Consider the following 20567-nt stretch of genomic DNA (forward strand, 5'->3'; position numbering starts at 1 on the left):
GATACTAAGACGATAGCTTCCAATTGGCGGGAAATACGCTCGGATATTTGTCCGCGGATATCGTCTTTACCCAGATGCGAACAGTTTTCCGAGACGGTGACGCTAGACAAAAAGTATGAGCTACTAGTATGAATTTACCAGCATATTGTTGCACCAAATGGAGGCTATTGAGTTCAGTATCCTTCAGATGTTTTTGCAGTGAGCGAGAAAGATGTTTTGTTGCTTGGGATTTTTTCTGATCATTGTTCTCTGGTTCGAATTATGAACAAACAAACATGTCCATTCTCCTGTAACAACAGCAAACCGCTCTTGTCTTGAATCAAATTTAAAAGCGGGGCTTATATCGAAGCGGACGTAAGGTTTGAATATTAGGGCGTATCACTTGGGGTATATCATCCGATATTCCCTAGTTTTATCAAGAGCCTATGTGATGGGCTCCTGGTTTTTTTCAGTCATGTGATGCACTTAGAACAATCGCGCGCGAGCAAAAACATTTGATGGACTGTAAGTTCTGATATTTTTATCTCGGACACATTTTGATCCGACGGTGAAGAAAAGACAGATGCCTACCTGTCTGGAAAAGGTAATAGTGGACTGAAGTGAACAAAGAAAACGAAAATAAACAGTACTACATTTGGTTCTCTGTCCGTAGCTATTTTTATTTTGAAAGAAATAATTATCATTGATCTATGCATTTCCACAACTTTAAATAGCAGAATGATTCCACTATTCTTTACGGAGAGGCCTTTTTCTGGAACATTTTGCGGCATTCTTCGAGGTCGTCGCGATTCCTCAGTAGGAGTTGTCGGGCAGCTGGAAGATTAGCGAACTTTTCAAAAAGCTCCAAGGAACTGGAGGAAGCTGGTTTGTAATAGTGTAGAAAATCATGTCGAACACTCTGAAGCAATCGAACAAAGAAAAACAAATTAACCTAGAACGAAGGGAGAGGGAACACCAATTTCAAAAGGTCACAGGTCACAAACAGATCCTTTATTCGCAGAATGATAAACAGACCGAGAAACAGACACACAGACAGAGAAATAGACAAACGAAGACAGACAAACGACGAACAGGACAACCGACAGACAGACAGACAGATAGTCAAAGAGGAGAACAGATATACAGTCAGGCATAAAGATAGAGAGATAGACGAAAATGCAGGCAGATAGAAAGGTAAACATACAGACACGCAAACAGATACTCAGACAAGGCAAAAGACAGACAAACAGTCAAACAGAAGAACAGACATACAGTCAGGCAGAAAGATAGAGAGATGGAGAAAAATGCAGACAGATAGAAAGCTAAACATACAGACACGCAAGCAGATACTCAGACAAGGCAAAAGACAGACAAACAGTCAAACAGAAGAACAGACATACAGTCAGGCAGACAAAAAGGCTCACGATCATACGGGGAGATAGACATAGAGATATTCAGACTCTGGTACGGGGAAAGATAGACATCTAGATAGACTAACAGAAAGATGATCAGACTGATAGGCAAACAGCAGCACGATAGAGATGACTGACCAACCTACTAACTGGCGGATTGAATGACTGACGGATGGAATTGCTAACCACGAAACAACAGAAAAAAATGAGCATGCAATAAACCAAGTAAAACAGTTACCTCATTATTCACTGCGAGAACTTGCTTCAAAAAATTTACCTTCTTTTTTAATTCATGTGAATCCTAGGATAAAATAAAAGATTATGAAAAAAGAAAACTTTGCATGACAAGGGGAACATTACTGGATATGTGGCCTGTACAAGTGATTCTTAATATTACTTTCTCAATTGTTAATAGACGTTTTAGTGTCGAGTATCGTTGAGTATTTGAACAAGTCGTAACATATTTTGACGAGCCCGCAGGGTAAGTCGAAATACACGCAATTGCAAGTAGTCTCCCTTTCGCAAACGAAATCAAGCGAGCAGAGAGGCTGTATAACACTATCATAAAACAGTTCATACTCACCTCAAGGTCGACTCTTTGGAAAACAAAAGAATTAACGTGATGAACAGCTACAAGGTAAAAGAAAGGGGACCACTGCGACCTGAAAAAAAAAAAAAAAAATTAGGATGACTTGGAAAATGCAACGTGCGTTTCTCCGCCATCAGAAATATTTCAGAGGGGTGGGGAGAACGTTGGCGGGCTTTGCTGACCTCTCGCTGGCTCGCATTGCTTATGGCTTAATATTTTCCCGTAGGCGAAGAAATTAATACTTGTGCGGGAGACAACAGTAAAAATTAGAGGCCTGTTCACAAGCTAATTAAAGGGCGGCGTCTATTTCAACACAATATTCCTTAAATTCCTTAGAGTAATAAAGGGAAATTGTTCGTGGACCGATCACAGAGGGAAATAAAGTAAAAACCAAAGCATTCCCGACTAACTTTCGACGCTCAATTCTAAAACTGCTCAATCAACATGTATTTATGGACAAGAGCAAAGCGTATTTGTCGCACTTACCTGACTGTTTCGGTGGCAAGAGCTCGTACATAGAGCGCCAGTAATGACTGGTTTTGTTCAACAGGATACAGGTATTCCTCCACAGGGATGCGTAGCTAAAGGAAACAGAGAATAATATCGCACTTGCCATCGAATTGTACATTTAAAGTCATATGGCAATCTTATACAAAATGGTTACTTTAACCCTCTTCGCAAGGTTTGGTAGAAAACCGGATTTCTGTACAAAGAAGTGGAGAAATGTCCAGCAATGAGTGAAAAGTGTAAGTAAGAGTCAAAATACTTCGCAAAAGCGGCAAGCTATAAAATAGTTGCGTTTTGTAAATGTTATCGCCTTGAGTAAGGATCTTGAGGATGAACGGCGGAAGTTCTATGCATTAGTGGTAGAGAATATAGAAGAGAACAAGACATTAGGGGAGGAAAAAGTTGGCTATTTTAAAGTAAGAAAAAGATGAAACCTTCTGTAGATTTTACAGCAACCATTTTATTGAGTTTACCAGGTCTAAGGGTATCGAGAGAGCTCGCAAGACCCCTATGTGTTCATCCCAAACAGCTGTTTTGAATTTCATGTCGTGCTTCTGAGCCAAAGGTAAAATAACAAAAGAACCAAACAGAGCATCTCCACAGGAGACCGCGGAGTACTGGGACAGAAGGGATGCGTACCTACAGGAGACAAGATCAAAGTCGTGAGTTCACTTTTTGTCAAAATTTAATTGGAGAGTTGATAATAATAAAAAGTTATGTTAGAACACTGGAATTTCGTTCTTCTTTCTATCTTATCTTTCGTGGAGAAATATGGAGATTAGAATTTGGGAAAGCTGATTTGTCAGAGCGAAACAACCAATATTACCACTACACGCAGCCAAATGACAAACTTCCCTCTCTAAAACGCTCCTTTTCGCGGGTCAAACAGCAAATTGCGGGCTGTAAATGGCATTTACCGCTCTAATATATATTTTATTACATGAATTTGTACGATTTGGCCTTGAGTATTGATAATAATAAAAATTCCATGACTTTGGTCGGGCATATAATTTATTTGCGTCCCTCGTAACATCATTTGCACCCTCACTTCGCTCGGGCGCAAATGATGCTACTCGGGCCACAAACAAACTACATGCCCTCCAAAATGGCTACACCGCTGACCAGGATCAAACACTTGCGATCCCACAATGCCTTATTTTGACTATCAGTGTTTAAAATGATTTTTTTAAGGTTTTCGCGGACCCTTTAGGCCAATCATTGCAGGGACTTATCTCGGTCTCCAGAGTGGTAAAAGTATTGTTATTCCTCCAGAATGGAGGCTAGTTCTTGTCAAAGAATGTTGGTCTCACCCCTCAAAAAGCGAAATAAACTTTATGTCATGAGAAACAGAAGCAGAAATACTGATAGAACTCAACTACATACAGGTCGTAGAAGGATGTAAGTCCAGGAATTGCAGAATTGAAATGAAGGTGAAGGAGACGTGAGGGGCTTGTGTAAATCTTCAAAAGAGATGATAAATAGTTGTGAACGCCACTGTTCAGAAAAAGATCGTTTCCTATGAAAGTAAAAAAAGATGACGGTAAATTGCCTAGAGAGACAAAACTGAATAAAGTTGAACCAGTAAATGGGGGAAGTCTACAAAAGTTCTTCGAACTTGACAATTTCTATTTCGCGTATGGTTGCCAAAGTTACAATTCATCTCACACAAGGAAACTGCTGATTTTAAGGCATCTCGTTTTGCTGCCGCAAATAATTATCGTTTGTGCGCCTTCTCATTTTTAGCCGAAAATAGCGTCTTTGAAACCTATTGACTAGCCCATGCATACACTCTTCCAGTCCTCTATTTCCTCATATCAGCTGTCAACCACTAAAACTCTTCAAAGCAATCGAATAAAGGCTGCTGCAATTTTCGCATTGCGTATGCAGTCCAACAAAAGTCCTCAACCGTTAAAACATGAACTTACAGCTCGAGGGAAATCCATTCGGCACTCAACAAATTTACTTCAAACATTTCTCTGTTAAAAAAAAAATCAGCTTACTTTGTTCAGAGTAGGCGTGAGCGATGTGACTTGCGTGACACTTAAACATCGTAAGAGTCACGAAGTGCTGCCTGTAAATCTAACCTGTCAAGAAAATGCACATGAGCCTGGCTATTCTTGATGCCATGGTAACGTGACGTAAACAGGAGGGCCGCCACTCCCCAAGCAAGAGAATCAGTTGAAGTGTATTGGTTACTATGGAAACTGCAGAGCCTCAGATGGTACCGATGCTCTCGCCCCTCATTTCACTGACAGAATAAATCGACAAACAATTCAATTCACAGAAGGAATGTCATCCGAGTCTTAGATGGAACCATTTCATGGTTTTGGTCTTCGGTTTGCATAAAATAAAACGGTTCCTATACATCTGCCCAACAAGTATTGATTGTTCAAGTACTACAAAATTAATCTATCAACTGTGTATTAAATTCCAAGGCATTTCGGCTTCGTTTGGTTAGAACCATACTCGTTATTTCAATTCAGAGTATCGTAAAACTAAATCTATAGAAATGGCGGCGATGCAAACTCACAAGCAACACATTATCCACCCTTCCCTCTCCCCCACGAATTGCATGCCTGGTGCGGGCGGAAAAATGCGAGTGTTTGAGTTAAAATTTATTTCCGTCTTAATTCGGCTGAAAAGATGGCACGCAATTCTACACAGAATTTGAAAGCATATAAAGCTCACCAAAATTCGGAGCGTATTGCACACCACGAACACTTACCCAAGAATATCTGTATCGTGAAAAGGCAGAGAGAAGCGCAAACAGCTCACATCGTCACATAATGAGCTCGTGATATCGCCACTTGTTTAAACTTTTGCATCTTCACATTTCCCCAAAGAGCCGAAAGTTACAATTCAGTATAAAACAGAATTGCGAACGTTGATGAATACTCACACACTTGTTGCCAGGTTGTACAGATCCACTATGGGAAGGAACATCCAATCAGCGGGTTGAAGAGCACCTACGCAGAAGGGCACCAGAAATGACTCAATATTACGCACCTGACGAAGGGCCATTGACCTGAGAGGGGTCCAGAAATGAGAATGAATAAAGTACACATCAACTGATTCCTCTTTTAGATGCAATAGCTGCCCGAGAATGTTTCAATGTTTCTCAAAATCTATGCTTACATGATCTAGGACATGCCTACTATTTAAGGCACACATCTGGGAAAAAAAAAAAAAACGGTTGGCCTACGCCGCTTAAATTATTTGGCTGCAATTCCCAAGCCTGTTTGCATCTTCTTTATTCTTGGCCATTCTTATTCCTTCAGAGCTGTTCATTGCCTACTTTGTGTTATTCTATCTTACCAGATTCTTATTTCATATTCCTCTTTAAGATGAATGTGGTTGTTAGACGTAACAAAAAGAAAAAATTTGAGATAATATCCTCGCGTAACTTCAAACGCCTAGAAGTAATTAACATGCAATTTCTCCCAACAATTTAACTATATTATAAAACAAACAAGCTATGAGAATAGCTGGGCCTATCAGCTAGACGGAGTTCTCTTGATACAACACCAAATTCTTTAATCTAACTTTAAAAAAAATGTATGATAGTCACAAAAGTTACTGTTCGGATCTTAAGAAGTGAAGCGCCTAAGACAGAAGTCTGATTTCAGTTCAAGGGATAATTCATGCCGTCAAAGGCGCTCACGAAAGTCGACCTTATACCAGGTAAGTTTTTATGAGCCTCGGCTATAAGTTCTCCTCTACTTGTAGCTGAAGTATCACATGTACTTGGAACTGGAGGGGTGGCCAGGGTCATTTCTGAGAGGTCTTTGGCAACACACATAAATGGTGGTCTTTTCACTTTGCTGAAATGAAAATATCAAAGTCAATGAAATCTTCCAACTTCATAAACACTAGGATTACGTTATAAAAATTCTTGTTAGTTTTGTCACCATGGATCATCCTTAACAACACAAAAAAACGGCCAACTCACCCGAAAAACTTCGAATTGAACAAAATCGTCGAAAGTAGATCTAGTGCATAAAACTCATCTCCTGGGAAGATCTTGGAAAAAAGCGATAGCGCAGCCTCATGCCATGGGGAATCATTACTTGAACGCTCATCTGATTCTAGCGGTTCAATCTACAAAGAAGAAAAAGAGCAAGCAGTGTTTAGAAAGGTACACGCACTTACACACAGAAAAGAAAGGGAAAAAAACCTTCAATAATGATTTTTTTTTTTTTCTTACCAAGTTACTAGCAAGTTTCAGCAGGAAATACTGCAAATGATGCTCTTGACGAACAAAGAAGGACAACGAAACATCCTGTCGAGAAGTACAGAGTGAAAGCGAAGATAAAGATGTTTCCATGCTTAAATATGAACTTAATGACTGAATGGAAGAGCCGGACGCGAAAATATCTGGCTAGAGGTCATTACGTAGGTATTGGTCGCGGCAAAGTCCGTGTGTCATGACCGAGAGCCGAATATTTTCCCGTCCGCTCCGTACTACCTCAGACAATAACCGTTTTATCTTGAGACCATCATTCTTCCTTACTCTTCCTTTCTTCTTCTAGCTCGCAGCTAGCCAGAACCGTACCGCTTTTTCCAGCCCTGCTCACGCCATCGCGCACGGAGACTTTTGCCTCATGTTTTTCCATAAAAGCGTGCGCAGAAGCGTATGGGTCATATGATAAGTTCAAATCAGACAAGTCATGGAAACTATACTAAGACCATTACGTGTGTTATGACGTGTATACTTACTGGTGACAAATACAATCATTGGGGCCAAGGCAATCTACTTAATAAACAGTCATTACACTGGAATGAATCGAGAACGTGCACTCCACTCCATTTTGAGCACCAACGGTTTGAAGCTTTCTTCTGTCGTATAAAATAAAAAAAAAAAACTGTATACAAACCTGGGATTCAACGACAAGTTTCAAATACTCCAAGACCGCTTTATTCGAAAGCACAGCAGAGAACTAATAGTAAAACAAAACAATTAAATACATAAGAAAGACATGTGACAGAATAAGCCTTTGGTCTCTTTTACAAAACGTGGCCTGGTGCTGAACCATTCGTATGAAAATCAATTTGATTTGCACGTGAATGAAACCTTATAATCACGTGAAAAGATGAACAACAGGATTCACTTCAAAAAAGAGGCAAAATGTAATCCGAAAATGGGCTGTGGAGAGAAAGGTTGTTCAATTAGTCTATGAAACATGATGACCAAATAGTTATTGTTTTGTAACCAAAAGCATAACGTGAGAATGCACAACGTACCTTGTGGGTGATTCCTCTGTGCAACTTTGTGACATGATACATGAGTTCAATTGTACATGAAGTGAAAGCAATCAGTTCAGGTCTGTGTGACTCGGCCAGGTCTGTACCACGATTCACCAGTTCTATTGAACCAAGGTCTGGAAGACTGGGAATAGCTTTTCTACAAAGCTTTGATCGTCTGGTCTTGTTATAAGCTGATCTGGAACTTAAAATTAAGGAAACTAAGAGACTAAAAATCACTAATAACAGCCTTATACAACATTTTTTTCATTGGGCGAAAGTTATCCAGGATTGCTTTCAACTGGTTTTTCTTTACTTTACTCTGTGATTGGTCCAGGGAACTCGCGCCACTTTCTCAACCAATCAGAAGACAAAAAAAAACCCATCGCGCCTTGGTCGCCCGCCTTTTCGCGCGCTTTAGGCAGTTTGGTTGTTTTTACTTTAAGTTCTCAATGGCTTTTGAAGGTCTCGAATACCGGTATAGTGGTTTTGGTTTTACGACACTTGATGAAAAAGTGCTCTGACTAATGACTCCTTATGACAAATCTAATACAAAGTTTTCAAAGGTGTATCTCACCGTAATTCACAAAACTGTAGTTACCTGATTTGTGTAAAACGCCAATCCACGACATGATGCTCTATCAATGGATGGAGCACAGTGCTGGCTAACTGTTCTAACTGCTGTAGAGTCTCCACGGGAGAGTGGGATACCTGTGATAGAGCACATTTATTAGTTCACACAAGCAGCATGAGACACAGTTTGGAAAACACAAAAAGAATGTAACCTGGTCGTGAAGTTCAGAGTAAAAAGCAGCCAAACCAGCAAAAGCTCCAGAGAGGAGACAGAGGTTTTCATACTGAAAAACAGAGAATTACACAAAACTCAATAAGTTAAAAAATTTAACATTATCTGACTAGATATGAAACACCTAACTGACAAATTTTAGCCTTATCTCTTGTCGTAAAAAATGTAATACCTAGAAAACTATAAAATGTAATACCTGAAGATCTTGAAGACTGTGATCACAACCCAGAATCTCTTTAACCCACTTAGTTACACATCCACCAATCAGAGGTAGAAATCCTGTAACATGACCCCAGTTAATTGGCAGAGGTGGTACAGAATCCATCCCACGACGTTCTGCAGGTTCTTGCTGGTCAGCAGCAGCATGGATGGCTGCTTCTATAATACCAAATATGGCAGCTGCACAGTTGAGTTCTGATTTCTCCTCTGGTGTTGTCATCCAAATGGAGAGAGATTGAATTGAGTGCAGGTGTTTAATAAAAGTTGAATACATCTCTCTACAAAAGAAAAGAGAAGAAAGAACCACACTAACTCGTCATCCCCTTGGTATATTAAAGTGCCCCTGAGATCGAATTTTCGTACATCATTTTTTTCAATTTCGGGTTCAGCGTGTCTCCTTCACCTATCCTGGCAAATTTCAATCCAGTCCGAGCACCAGAAGTATCTTTTTTTGGGCCGTTAAATTCGCGATTTCGCGTCTACCATTATTTGACCATGTTCCGAAAGTTGATCGCGGGACTCAAAGGAACTGACGTCAAAGGTTCAATGCGAAAATCTCACATGGCAAAAGGCCAAGCAAACATAACTGAGTGCTTTACTCTAACACCCTAACATCGATAATACCAGTATCCACTTTCTCTACACTCTTCTCTCAACATTTTCTTTGGTACTAGAAAGAGAATTTTTTGAACAATCAAAGCTCCTTAGATTGGTGACCATTTCCTCTATTCTCGTGGTCTTTATTATTATGAATATATTAACAAAGTTGAAATGGTAAATTGGCCACCGTTACGATTAAAAAAGCTGACGTTTCGAGCGAAGGGCTAACGACGAAGGGCTAACGCTCGAAACGTCAGCTTTTATAATCGTGAAGGTGGCCAATTTACCATTTCAACTTTGAGATACAATGAATATATGAAGTTCATATATTTTGAACTGCGGTATTAGATACGTATAATGCACGATCCTCGCAGTAGATAGCGCTATTTCTGCAATAGCGAAAATCAGAGCGCTGCACTAGTATCGCAGAGGTCAGTGGTTCGAGTCCCGTACAGGCCTGATTTTTTTCAGGTCTGATTTTCGCTATTGCAGAAATAGCGCTATCTACTGCGAGGATCGTGCATCATACGCATTTCAACTTTGTTGATATATTCAAATTATTTCGTTACCCCCACCGACGCAGCCCCAAACAGTTTCTTTAGAAACTATCAGCCTTTATTCGTCTTAATTATTACTTTAGGAAGAAATTAGGTGCTGGTAACTCTTGAGTTTGACGGTTTATGAATGTCTGCCTTGGTTATTCTTCGTCATTTCCATCCTGTGCGACTAACATAGTTTCATTTTATCATGAATCAAGACCGTTTTTTGTTGTTGTTGTTTCACCTGTCCTGCTTTGCTTAATAATCCTAATATCTCCGGAGAAAATTGAAGGTTTGTAGCTCACCTAACAGCGTCACAGCCCAAGCCATACAATATACAGACTCTCCATGTTCTTAAACTTTCAGTGTATAAAAAATACGCCTCTTGCAGTTTCATTTGCATATTCCTGGGGCTCAGGGCAGTGTGGCGCATCAGTCGATCAGATAAATTGTACTTTGAAATCTGCCAAGGAAAAAAAAAAAAGGGTTAGAACATTCAACAGACAATACATATACAAATTACACTTATTCCTTGCTTTTTGTTTCTTAATTTTGTTTGCCAGCTGGGTTTTTTTTTTTTTAAGGACATAATTCAAATAATAGCTAGACACCTGAAACATTATAATCAATTTGAGACACAGATGCCTCTCCAGGTGCACGTTGATTTGAGAAAATTGCTGAAAACGCAAGGTTGCTTATTTAGGTGCTTCCATGAATTTTGCCAGTGTAATGGGAATGTCTAATGGTTCATCCACTGACCTTCCAGTCAAAAGCTCAGAGTTCAGGGCGAACTCAGGTCTATTTTTTAGCAATACAATTAACCATCACAGTGCTTTGGTCCAGTCTACTGAATTAACAGAGAGCCCTGACCAAATGCAAAAGGGTAATGACTGTATCCCATCCATAGGAAGTAAAAATACTTCTGGTCTCTTCACACTACTGAAGTCTCAATAAGCTTTGGCAAGATGGGTTCAATGGCTTGTGCCCTGACTCCACTATTTAAGAGATGAATCCTAATTCATCTCTTAAATAGTGGAGGAAGCATCCAAATGAAAATACCTCTCACAAACCCAATCGATCAGGACACTACAGACTTATTAGATTCAGGACTAAGCTCTGCTTGACAACTAATGACATAATTCATACAAATGACCTTTCACATTTAGTCCATGAATGATCCATACAGAACCACCTAATGTAACCAACCAATCAAAACCAACTTAAGGCAGTTGAGTCCTATAGCCAAAAACATCACATAGAAACTGACCAAACAGGTTACATAAACCAGGCTTAGCACAATTCCCCTTGTGACAGCTCTTCACCTGACTCTAATGATGGCTTCTCAGGAGTACTCTCACCTGTCCAACCCTCCAGTCAAGTACGTCATCTTTTAGCAATACCTGAAGTATCTGTAATTTCCCCTTCACTATTTCCCATCCCTTGATTTTTTCAACTCAAACTCCTTTACTGCTATAACCCATAATGGTCATACCGAGCCTGTAATTGTAGGCTTTTATCGCATAGAGGACATTGAGGTACTAAATCTGACACCAGACCAGTATAACTTTGATTCCAATACGATTTAATCTGATATCAAACACGTCAAACTAAAACACAAACAAGAAAACCTAGTCTAAGCGATGTTACATGGAGCTACACTAAAACAATAATTATTACATAACAACACAAAGGTCGAACGCATAAACCCTAACAATAATCGTTCAAATAATAAACGAAAACAAGGTGAGAGAAAAATACACTTACCGATTGTCCTCTGTACGCCTCATTCACAAGAAGTCGCAAATGATTGCAGGTAACTTTATCGCAGATAACTCTATTGCACAAAACTCGCATTGACTCTCCTATTAGCGACAGCGCATGAGCCCACAATGCACAAGGTCGCAATAATGTCTCACTAAAACTTAAACGACAGTTTCAGAGCCTCCTTTGTTATTCTAATAAATTAACTTACAAATCATGATTATATCATTGTCTACTTTGCTACTGCTAACAAACTGCAAAATAGTCAAACCATTTAATAACTTTATTACACTAAATTATTTATTTGTTTTCATGCATCCAAACCAAACCCCAAACATTTTCAATTGCCTCCCTACAGATGGTATTCTTCCCTAACATACAAAAATTAATCAATAACAAAACAAAGTAACTACCGCTGACAAGTATTGTATCTGTAACAAGACAATGGTTATTCAAGAAAATCAAACCCATTAGTCCTGGGTTGATTGTTCCAAAAGCAACAAGAATTAAAATTGCAACTGCAACAAGACAATGATTATAAAAATGTAACTGTAACAAGGAAATGGTCATGCATTTAAGTAAATCAACCCCATTAGTCGTGGGTTCGTTATTCCAAAAGTGATAAGGATTAACTTAAGTTTTCTCACATCAATTTGAACATTTCAACCATATTGTTTGTGTGATAATATTTTTCATGCTACCTACTGACCACCTACTGAGGCTTAAATGAATGAGATTTTGTATCAATTGGATTTTCCATTCAGATGCAGAGCAACATTTATGTCACTGAGAATTGTCTTCTTTCTCTTGGTTTCTGTCTCCATAGAGAGAAGTGGCTGTTGAATACATCAAATTCACTCTGGTAGGCAAACACCTTACAAAATAACAGAGAAGTTGCAAAGACTGAAAAAAGCCTAGTGCCACCATATTTGTTTGGAATTTTTGTCTTTTAAATCTCTCACTTCCTTTCTGTGTTTCTCTAACATGTGGCCTGCTCCTTGTGCAAGAAAACTGGTACTTAAACCACCTTATATTTGCTCTTTTGTGAAATAATTTTTAACACTTATATAGAAATGTCGCGTGTCAGTGTGGCCATATAAAATCATTTCTATCAGTTCTAAATTCTCTATGTCTCTGTGCAAAAGGAAACCACCACATTCTTCCAAAACACATTATCCAAGTGTTGGACTTACCAGAAGAGACCACATGCTTAATTAACCTGTGTCCCTCAAAATAATAGACTAAACATCAGTTTACCCTTTTTTCATACCGTGTTCATACATGTGGTGAAGTATGCCACAACAATTGTGACAAAATTCACCACACATCCAACAAGTGAATTTCTCTCTATCTAAAGATAGTTGTCTGCACTTGTGTTTCTTTAAGCTCCTCCGATCCTCAAACCCTTTGCTGCAATAGCTGCACTTGTGAGGCCAGTTTCCATGGTATGATCTCTTATGCAGTGTCAGGTTCTGCTTTCCAGTATAGCATTTATCACAATGAGTACATTTGTAAGGTTTCTCACCACTGTGAACTCTGAGGTGTATTTTCAAATATCCTGCTCGATTAAATGTTTTGTCACAATGAGTACATTTGTAAGGTTTCTCACCACTGTGAACTCTGAGGTGTATTTTCAAATTTGTTGATTGATTAAATGTTCTGTGACAATGAGTGCATTTGTAAGGTTTCTCACCACTGTGAACTCTGAGGTGTCTTTGGAAATTTCCTGCTTGATTAAATGTTTTGTCACAATGAGTACATTTGTAAGGTTTCTCACCACTGTGAACTCTGAGGTGTATTTTCAAATTTCCTGCTCGCTTAAATGTTTTGTCACAATGAGTACATTTGTAAGGTTTTTCACCACTGTGAACTCTGAGGTGTCTTTGCAAATTTGTTGATTGATTAAATGTTCTGTGACAATGAGTGCATTTGTAAGGTTTCTCACCACTGTGAACTCTGAGGTGTATTTTCAAATGTGCTGCATGATTAAATGTTTTGTCACAATGAGTACATTTGTAAGGTTTCTCACCACTGTGAACTCTGAGGTGTATTTTCAAATTTCCTGCTTGATTAAATGTTTTGTCACAATGAGTACATTTGTAAGGTTTCTCACCACTGTGAACTCTGAGGTGTCTTCGCAAACATGATGAATGATTAAATGTTTTCTCACATTGCATACATTTGTAGGGTTTCTCACCACTATGAACCCTACTGTGTTGATGTAACACACGTTGATGCTTGAAGCTCTTCTCACACTGTGTACATTGATAAGGTTTCTCATCACTATGAACCCTGTTGTGTTGCTTTAACCCTCTTTGATTTTTGAAGCTCTTGTCACATTGTGTACATTTGTAAGGCCTTTCATCTCTGGGAGTGCCAAAATGTGTTGTCTGATTTGTTTTTGAGTGAAAGCAGTTTTCAGTGTTGGCACATCTGAGTACATTCCTTCTTTTGCTCTGTCTCATTTTCACTCTACTTGCCTTTTCTCACAAACTTCAAGACAAGAAATTGAACATAGTCAGGTAACATAGATAAAGACATTTCAATTGTTACTGGTTGACATCAGTTTTTTATTCAAACCTTGGACGGGATTAAGTTTTGGGGATCAAAATATATTTCTTTTATTTCCCTTATTTTCTCTCGTTGAACTCTCTTTTCAAAATTGGCATGTTATTTTGACAAAAGATAGAAATGTGTTTGCGCAATATTTTCCACTCATTCACGGAAAGTATAGTGAACAAAACCGAAGATAAAAGTTCCAATTTGGCTTAAAATAGTTTATTCTGGTTTACTAAACATGCAAAACTTGCAAATTCAACCTTTGATCCACTTATGTAACAAACTCTTGTGTTCAAAAACAATTTGCAGCTTTTAATTTAACCGAACCATGATTTAACGAAATAAAGTAAATTGAGTGCATTGTGTTCGATTATTTAATTATCCATTCAATTTGGTTGAATTGCCTACGCCAGGACAACTAGTACGGAGCTAGAGTAGGGTGAATAAGATTACATACCTTATAGTTCCACAGGAATCAAATAAACCACAAGTCAAAAGATAACAAAATTGAACTACACCCATGAATATGGCGGATTTACCAGGTTAGCTCGGGAACGGAGCAAATTACGTCTTGTATGACGGCACAAAGTGTTCTCGCCACTGCAAAAAACGATTGTTGCCTTCTCTTTGACAGATTTCATTGAAGCTATATATGGAGAAGGTGGAAAATTTGGTGATCGTTAATCCTTGCTAACAATGAACAAACACTTGTTGAAAAGCGATGAGATTTCCGTGCAGTTATTTGTTTTAAAGGGGAAGTACCCAAAGCGACGCGGCAGAAATGAAGTCACAATGACCCATGCTCAGCTAATCACGTTTCAGAAATGAATTTTCATCATCAACCCGACATGTGCACTTGCGAAAACATCGATTTTCTTGGCTTTGAGTTGATAAACAGCTAATAGAAGAAAATAAAACCATTCCTAACAGAATTCGATTTGAGACGCGGTCTCTGTACGGTACTGTAACTAAACAGATTCTTTCGTTAGGCGCGAAGATACTAAGACGATAGCTTCCAATTGGCGGGAAATACGCTCGGATATTTGTCCGCTATCAAAGAACAAAACGAAAGTAACACAAACAACACCATATAGAGGTTGAAGTTTATTTGCTTTATTATTTACAGAGTTACAGAGCCCTTAAGCACCTCCCTTGTGGAGCTACCAGGGTACATTGGCATCACTCCAAGAATTCCCCTCAGTGCACCAACATCACTTTTTTTTTCATTGATTTTTCTTTTATTCACATAACAGATTTAGCTGAAAAGGGGGACTGCTCATAGTCTATAAACTCCCATGCACAGCTTTACGATATTATTCACTTACACAGAGCTTGAAGTCCCATGTCATTTATCTTAAAACAAGAAACTGAACATTTTCAAATCCACCCCTGCAGAAGGTATTCCTCACTTAACTAAACTAATTCAACAATGAAAAAACACAAATAACCACCATAGTATGGATACTTTACCTTGATGGCAACTGTAACAACACAATTCTTTATTAAGTACCACTAAATCAAAACCCAGTAGCCCTGGTCTGGTTATTCTGTAGGCAATTACAGGACTTCAGGTTAAACTTGACTTCATCTTTCGCAAATCAATTTTGATGTTGATAATCTCCACGGTTACATTGACCGACTATCAACTCAGTCTTAACTGAGTATCGACCAAGTATCAACTGAATATTAATGGAGTGTAAACCTAAGTATCAGCTGACTATTGACCAAGTGTTGATTGAGTGTTGACCGACCTACTGGTGGAGTATCCACCGACTCTTGACCAACATATCGACTGATCCTACAGAAACATGATCTGATTTGTTTATACCAAAAAAGGAAAAACAAATAATATTAGTTTGAGGTGATAATAGAGTTGGTAATTTAAACAAATACAAGCAAGTTTTGAATTTAGAAATTCAGCAAGACCTAAAAGAGTAGCATGCAAACACTGACTGAATTTACAATCAACATTAAAAAGAGAAAGGAATTTAGGCAAAACATGCAGTCACTCAGTACATGGTAAAATTCCACACCTCAGAAATATTGCTTATGGTTAACTATTCAACAGTGACTAAACTAAGCAGTTGAAGAAAACATGAACATCATATATATGCTAAATTATAGTATTACTTCTAAAAATGCTTTGATCTAAGTACAGTTACTGTAATAAAATAACAACAAACTCAAATGCAACATGATTATTTACTTCTCAGTTCCAAAACTAAGAGTAAAGCACCAGATTTTTCAGCACACATTATCAAGGTTATCCAAGGGCTGGACTCAACCGGAAGAGATATCAACCCTCAATAACACTTTTGCTCCAGAAAGATTAAAAAATATCAGTTTACTCTTTTTTCATCCCATGCTCATACATATGGTGAAGTATGCCACAACAATTGTGACAAAATTCACCACACATCCAACACGTGAATTTCTCTCTGTCTAAAGATAGTTGTCTACACTTGTGTCTCTTTAAGCTCCTCTGATCCTCAAACCCTTTGCTGCAATAGCTGCACTTGTGAGGCCAATTTCCATGGTATGATCTGTTATGCAGTGTCAGGTTCCACTTTCCAGTATAGCATTTATCACAATGAGTACATTTGTAAGGTTTCTCACCACTGTGAACTCTGAGGTGTATTTTCAAACTTTCTTCTTGATTAAATGTTTTGTCACAATGAGTACATTTGTAAGGTTTCTCACCACTGTGAACTCTGACGTGTCTTTTCAAATGTTCTGCTCGATTAAATGTTTTGTCACAATGAGTACATTTGTAAGGTTTCTCACCACTGTGAACTCTGAGGTGTCTTTTCAAAGTTCCTGCTGGATTAAATGTTTTGTCACAATGAGTACATTTGTAAGGTTTCTCACCACTGTGAACTCTGAGGTGTGTTTGCAAATTTCCTGCTTGATTAAATGTTTTGTCACAATGAGTACATTTGTAAGGTTTCTCACCACTGTGAACTCTGAGGTGTCTTTGGAAATTTGAAGGATGATTAAATGTTTTCTCGCACTGCATACATTTGTAAGGTTTCTCACCACTGTGAACTCTGAGGTGTCTTTTCAAAGTTCCTGCTTGATTAAATGTTTTGTCACAATGAGTACATTTGTAAGCTTTCTCACCACTGTGAACTCTGAGGTGTGTTTGCAAATGTCCTGCTTGATTAAATGTTTTGTCACAATGAGTACATTTGTATGGTTTCTCACCACTGTGAACTCTGAGGTGTCTTCGGAAATTTGATGCATGATTAAATGTTTTCTCACACTGCATACATTTGTGGGGTTTGTCACCACTATGAACCATGGTGTGTTGATGTAACCCCTGTTGATGCTTGAAGCTCTTCTCACACTGTGTACATTGATAAGGTTTCTCATTGCTATGAACCCTGTGGTGTTGGTTTAATGCTCTTTGATTTTTGAAGCTCTTCTCACATTGTGTACATTTGTAAGGCCTTTCATCTCTGGGAGTTCCAAAATGTGTTGTCTGATTTCTTTTTGAGTGAAAGCAGATGTCAGTATTGGCACATTTGAGTACACTCCTTCTTTTGCTATGCCTCATTTTTACTCTACTTGCCTTTCCTCACAAACTTCAAAAAGAGAAATTGAACATAGTTAGGTAATATAGATAAAGACATTTTAATTGCTGATTTAATCAAGCCTGACATCATTGTCATTTAAACCTTGGACTCTATCGGACTCAAATGTATTTCCTTTATTTCCCTCATTTTTTCCCACTCAACTCTGATTTCAAAGTTGGCATGTTATTTTGAAAATAAAGGGTGTTTGTTTGTGGGTCTTCCATTGCAATATAATTAAAAAAACGTTTTTTAATTATATTGCATGTATTGTCACAAGTTGAAAGATTAAAATTGGATTTGGATATTTTTTCCATGAAACGATAACAAGATCCTTTTATACAAAGAAAATAAAGGGGCTTTCGTTTCTTAGTCTTTGTTTTCAAGTTTCTTCTTTTTTGCTACAACCATCCCAGACTATCTATAGAGAGGGTCTGCTATACTCCTTTGTAAAACTCAGTAACGTAAAAATACTTCGCTTTCTCATGCATCACAAATACTATCCAAAAGTCTTTCCTATTAAAGCAAAATTCAAGACAATTGCGTTGATTAAATACTTTACTCTTTCTAGTGAGTAGTCTTTACCAGAGAGGACATCATATCTTATTTGTTCAAGAACCACTCGTGGTCTGTTTTATAACTTTTATCAATTTATATGAAGTCCACATACAGTCAAAACCCTGATCAACACCTACCAGAGCCATTCCACATTAATGCATACATTTTCAAAACAATAAAGTAGCTAGAAATTAATCGCACAAAACAAAAATGGTCCTCGAATCACATTTAACTTAGCTTTTTATTGATAGGTCACGTTTAAATAGAAAAATTTGTTCATGTGAACATGAAAAGATATTATCATCTTTACTCACAATTAACGAATAAAAAACATAAAATCACAATTGACGAGGAAAAATCATCGCTCAGTCACGCTTCACGTAAAAAGTATAGGGGACCCTCTACAGATATTAACCTGAAGATGGGGTCAATCAAGACCCAAAAGAGGCTGTGTGGGGGATAATATGAAATATTATTCCAGGAACTACAACATCAACACAGATTACTTCATCAATAACCTAAACACTCAAAAAAAAATTTCAATAGAAATGATTCTTATCGATCATCTTCCATTCAGTTGTTCTTTGAAGATGAACACATTCCTGTAGATGTCACTATGTAGTGTTGGTTGTACAACCGAAGATACAAGTTCTCATTTGGCTTGAAATAATTGATCCTAGTCCTTTGAACGTGTAAAACTTGACAAATTCAAGCTTTGATCTAGTATGTAACAAACTCTCACGCTCGAAAACAGTTTGCAGCTTTTCATTCATCGAACTGTGAGCGAATGAAAATCCAATTCAATCAATGAATTGAATCCAACTGTGCTTGATTGATTATCCATTCGAATTGGTTCAACTAACCGCGCCAGGACTACTAATGTTACGCTTAGGTAGAGTGAGTTAGAGTTCCTACCTTGTAGCTCCACGAGAAATAAATAAAAGACAAGTTTACAGCGAAGAGAATTGAAAATATGCACCCTGGCCATGAAATATGACGGATCAAATAATCAGCGCGGGAGAGGAGAATATTATGCTTTGTATGATGGCACAAAGTGTCCGCATCTTTGAAATCAACCTGCCAGGGGAGAAATCACACATAGTTTTTCTTTCGTGTTGTCTCATTTTTTAATTAATGATTCAGTGATCATTATAACTGTTAGGGAAGTACAGGATTTTGTGATCCTTTGTTCTTGCTAGCAATGAACAAAGAATTGTGGAAACGGGGCAAGATTTCCAAACAATTGGTTCGTTTCATTTAAGAAGTACCCCAAGTGACACTGAAGCATCCAAATGACAATAACTCTCACAAACCCAATCGATCAGGAAACTATAGAGTTATTAGATTCAGGACTCAGCTCTGCTTGACAACTAATGACATAATTCATAGAAATGACTGTTCACATTTAGTCCATGAATGAACTATACAGAACCACCTAATCTAACTAACCCGCAATCATGACCAACTTAAGGCAGTTGAGTCCTATAGCCAATAACATCACATAGAAACTGACCAAACAGGTTGCATAAACCAGGCTTAGAACAATTCCCCTTGTGACAGCTCTTCACCTGACTCTGATGATGGCTTCTCAGGAGTACTTTCACCTGTCCAACCCTCCAATCAAGTACATCATCTTTTAGCAATACCTGAAGTATCTGTAATTTCCCCTTCACTATTTCCCATCCCTTATAATAATAATAATAATAATAATAATAATAATAATAATAATAATAATAATAATAATAATATACATTAATTGAAGCTCCCCCTTAGGGGCTTTTCAGCCACAATGTAGACTAACTAAGAGCTTAAAAATCCCCACTGGCAGGAGAAAGACCAGTGGGCTATTTACAGAGCACAGCCAAGGAGTTGAACTAGGGGCAACCGAGAACAAATCCAGTAAGTGGCAGGGTGGAGAACTTGAACCCGGGACACCGGATTACAAGTCCAGCACCCTAACCACTCGGCCACGCCGCCTCCTCTTAATGATTTTTTCAACTCAAACTCCTTTACTGCTATAACCCATAATGGTCATAACGAGCCTGTAATTGTAGGCGTTTCTCACATAGAGGACATCGAGGTACTAAATCTGACACCAGACCCATATAACTGATTCCAATACGATTTAATCTGATATCAAACACGTCAAACTAAAACACAAAGAAAACCTAGTCTAAGCGACATTTTTCATGCACCCAAACCAAACCCCAAACATTTTCAATTGCC

The 20567-nt window shown here is 38.2% G+C and overlaps 2 protein-coding genes and 1 pseudogene across 3 annotated transcripts; all 3 read right to left on the reverse strand.

Moving 5' to 3' along the window:
* Positions 1-633: 633 nt before the first annotated feature.
* LOC148727982 (RNA polymerase II-associated protein 1-like) lies at positions 634-10369 on the reverse strand (annotated as a pseudogene). Its single transcript, XR_016002326.1, has 17 exons — positions 10197-10369; positions 8730-9030; positions 8514-8585; positions 8330-8439; positions 7729-7933; positions 7362-7424; positions 6692-6766; positions 6437-6585; positions 6112-6308; positions 5387-5519; positions 4572-4735; positions 3871-4003; positions 2961-3126; positions 2467-2561; positions 1975-2053; positions 1630-1692; positions 634-898 (listed from the first exon to the last, which is right to left on the reverse strand). The product of XR_016002326.1 is annotated as an RNA polymerase II-associated protein 1-like (transcript).
* Positions 10370-11452: 1083 nt separating this feature from the next.
* Positions 11453-14815, reverse strand: LOC148727983 (uncharacterized). Its single transcript, XM_088762748.1, has 2 exons — positions 14669-14815; positions 11453-14145 (listed from the first exon to the last, which is right to left on the reverse strand). Exon 2 carries the CDS (start codon positions 14115-14117, stop codon positions 12906-12908), a length of 1212 nt encoding a protein of 403 aa, XP_088618874.1. The 5' UTR covers positions 14118-14145; positions 14669-14815; the 3' UTR covers positions 11453-12905.
* A 1721-nt stretch (positions 14816-16536) lies between these two features.
* On the reverse strand, positions 16537-20507 carry LOC148727984 (uncharacterized). Its single transcript, XM_088762747.1, has 2 exons — positions 19257-20507; positions 16537-17795 (listed from the first exon to the last, which is right to left on the reverse strand). Exon 2 carries the CDS (start codon positions 17765-17767, stop codon positions 16556-16558), a length of 1212 nt encoding a protein of 403 aa, XP_088618873.1. The 5' UTR covers positions 17768-17795; positions 19257-20507; the 3' UTR covers positions 16537-16555.
* Positions 20508-20567: the final 60 nt, after the last annotated feature.

Source organism: Stylophora pistillata, chromosome 6, assembly GCF_964205215.1.
Source record: "Stylophora pistillata chromosome 6, jaStyPist1.2, whole genome shotgun sequence".
In the NCBI taxonomy this organism is placed as follows: Eukaryota; Metazoa; Cnidaria; class Anthozoa; order Scleractinia; family Pocilloporidae; genus Stylophora; species Stylophora pistillata.

What these genes read in the sequence shown, in the direction of transcription:
- LOC148727983 (XM_088762748.1), bottom strand. Translation starts at nt 14,117, where the DNA reads ATGAGACAGAGCAAAAGAAGGAATGTACTCAGATGTGCCAACACTGAA.
- LOC148727984 (XM_088762747.1), bottom strand. Translation starts at nt 17,767, where the DNA reads ATGAGGCATAGCAAAAGAAGGAGTGTACTCAAATGTGCCAATACTGAC.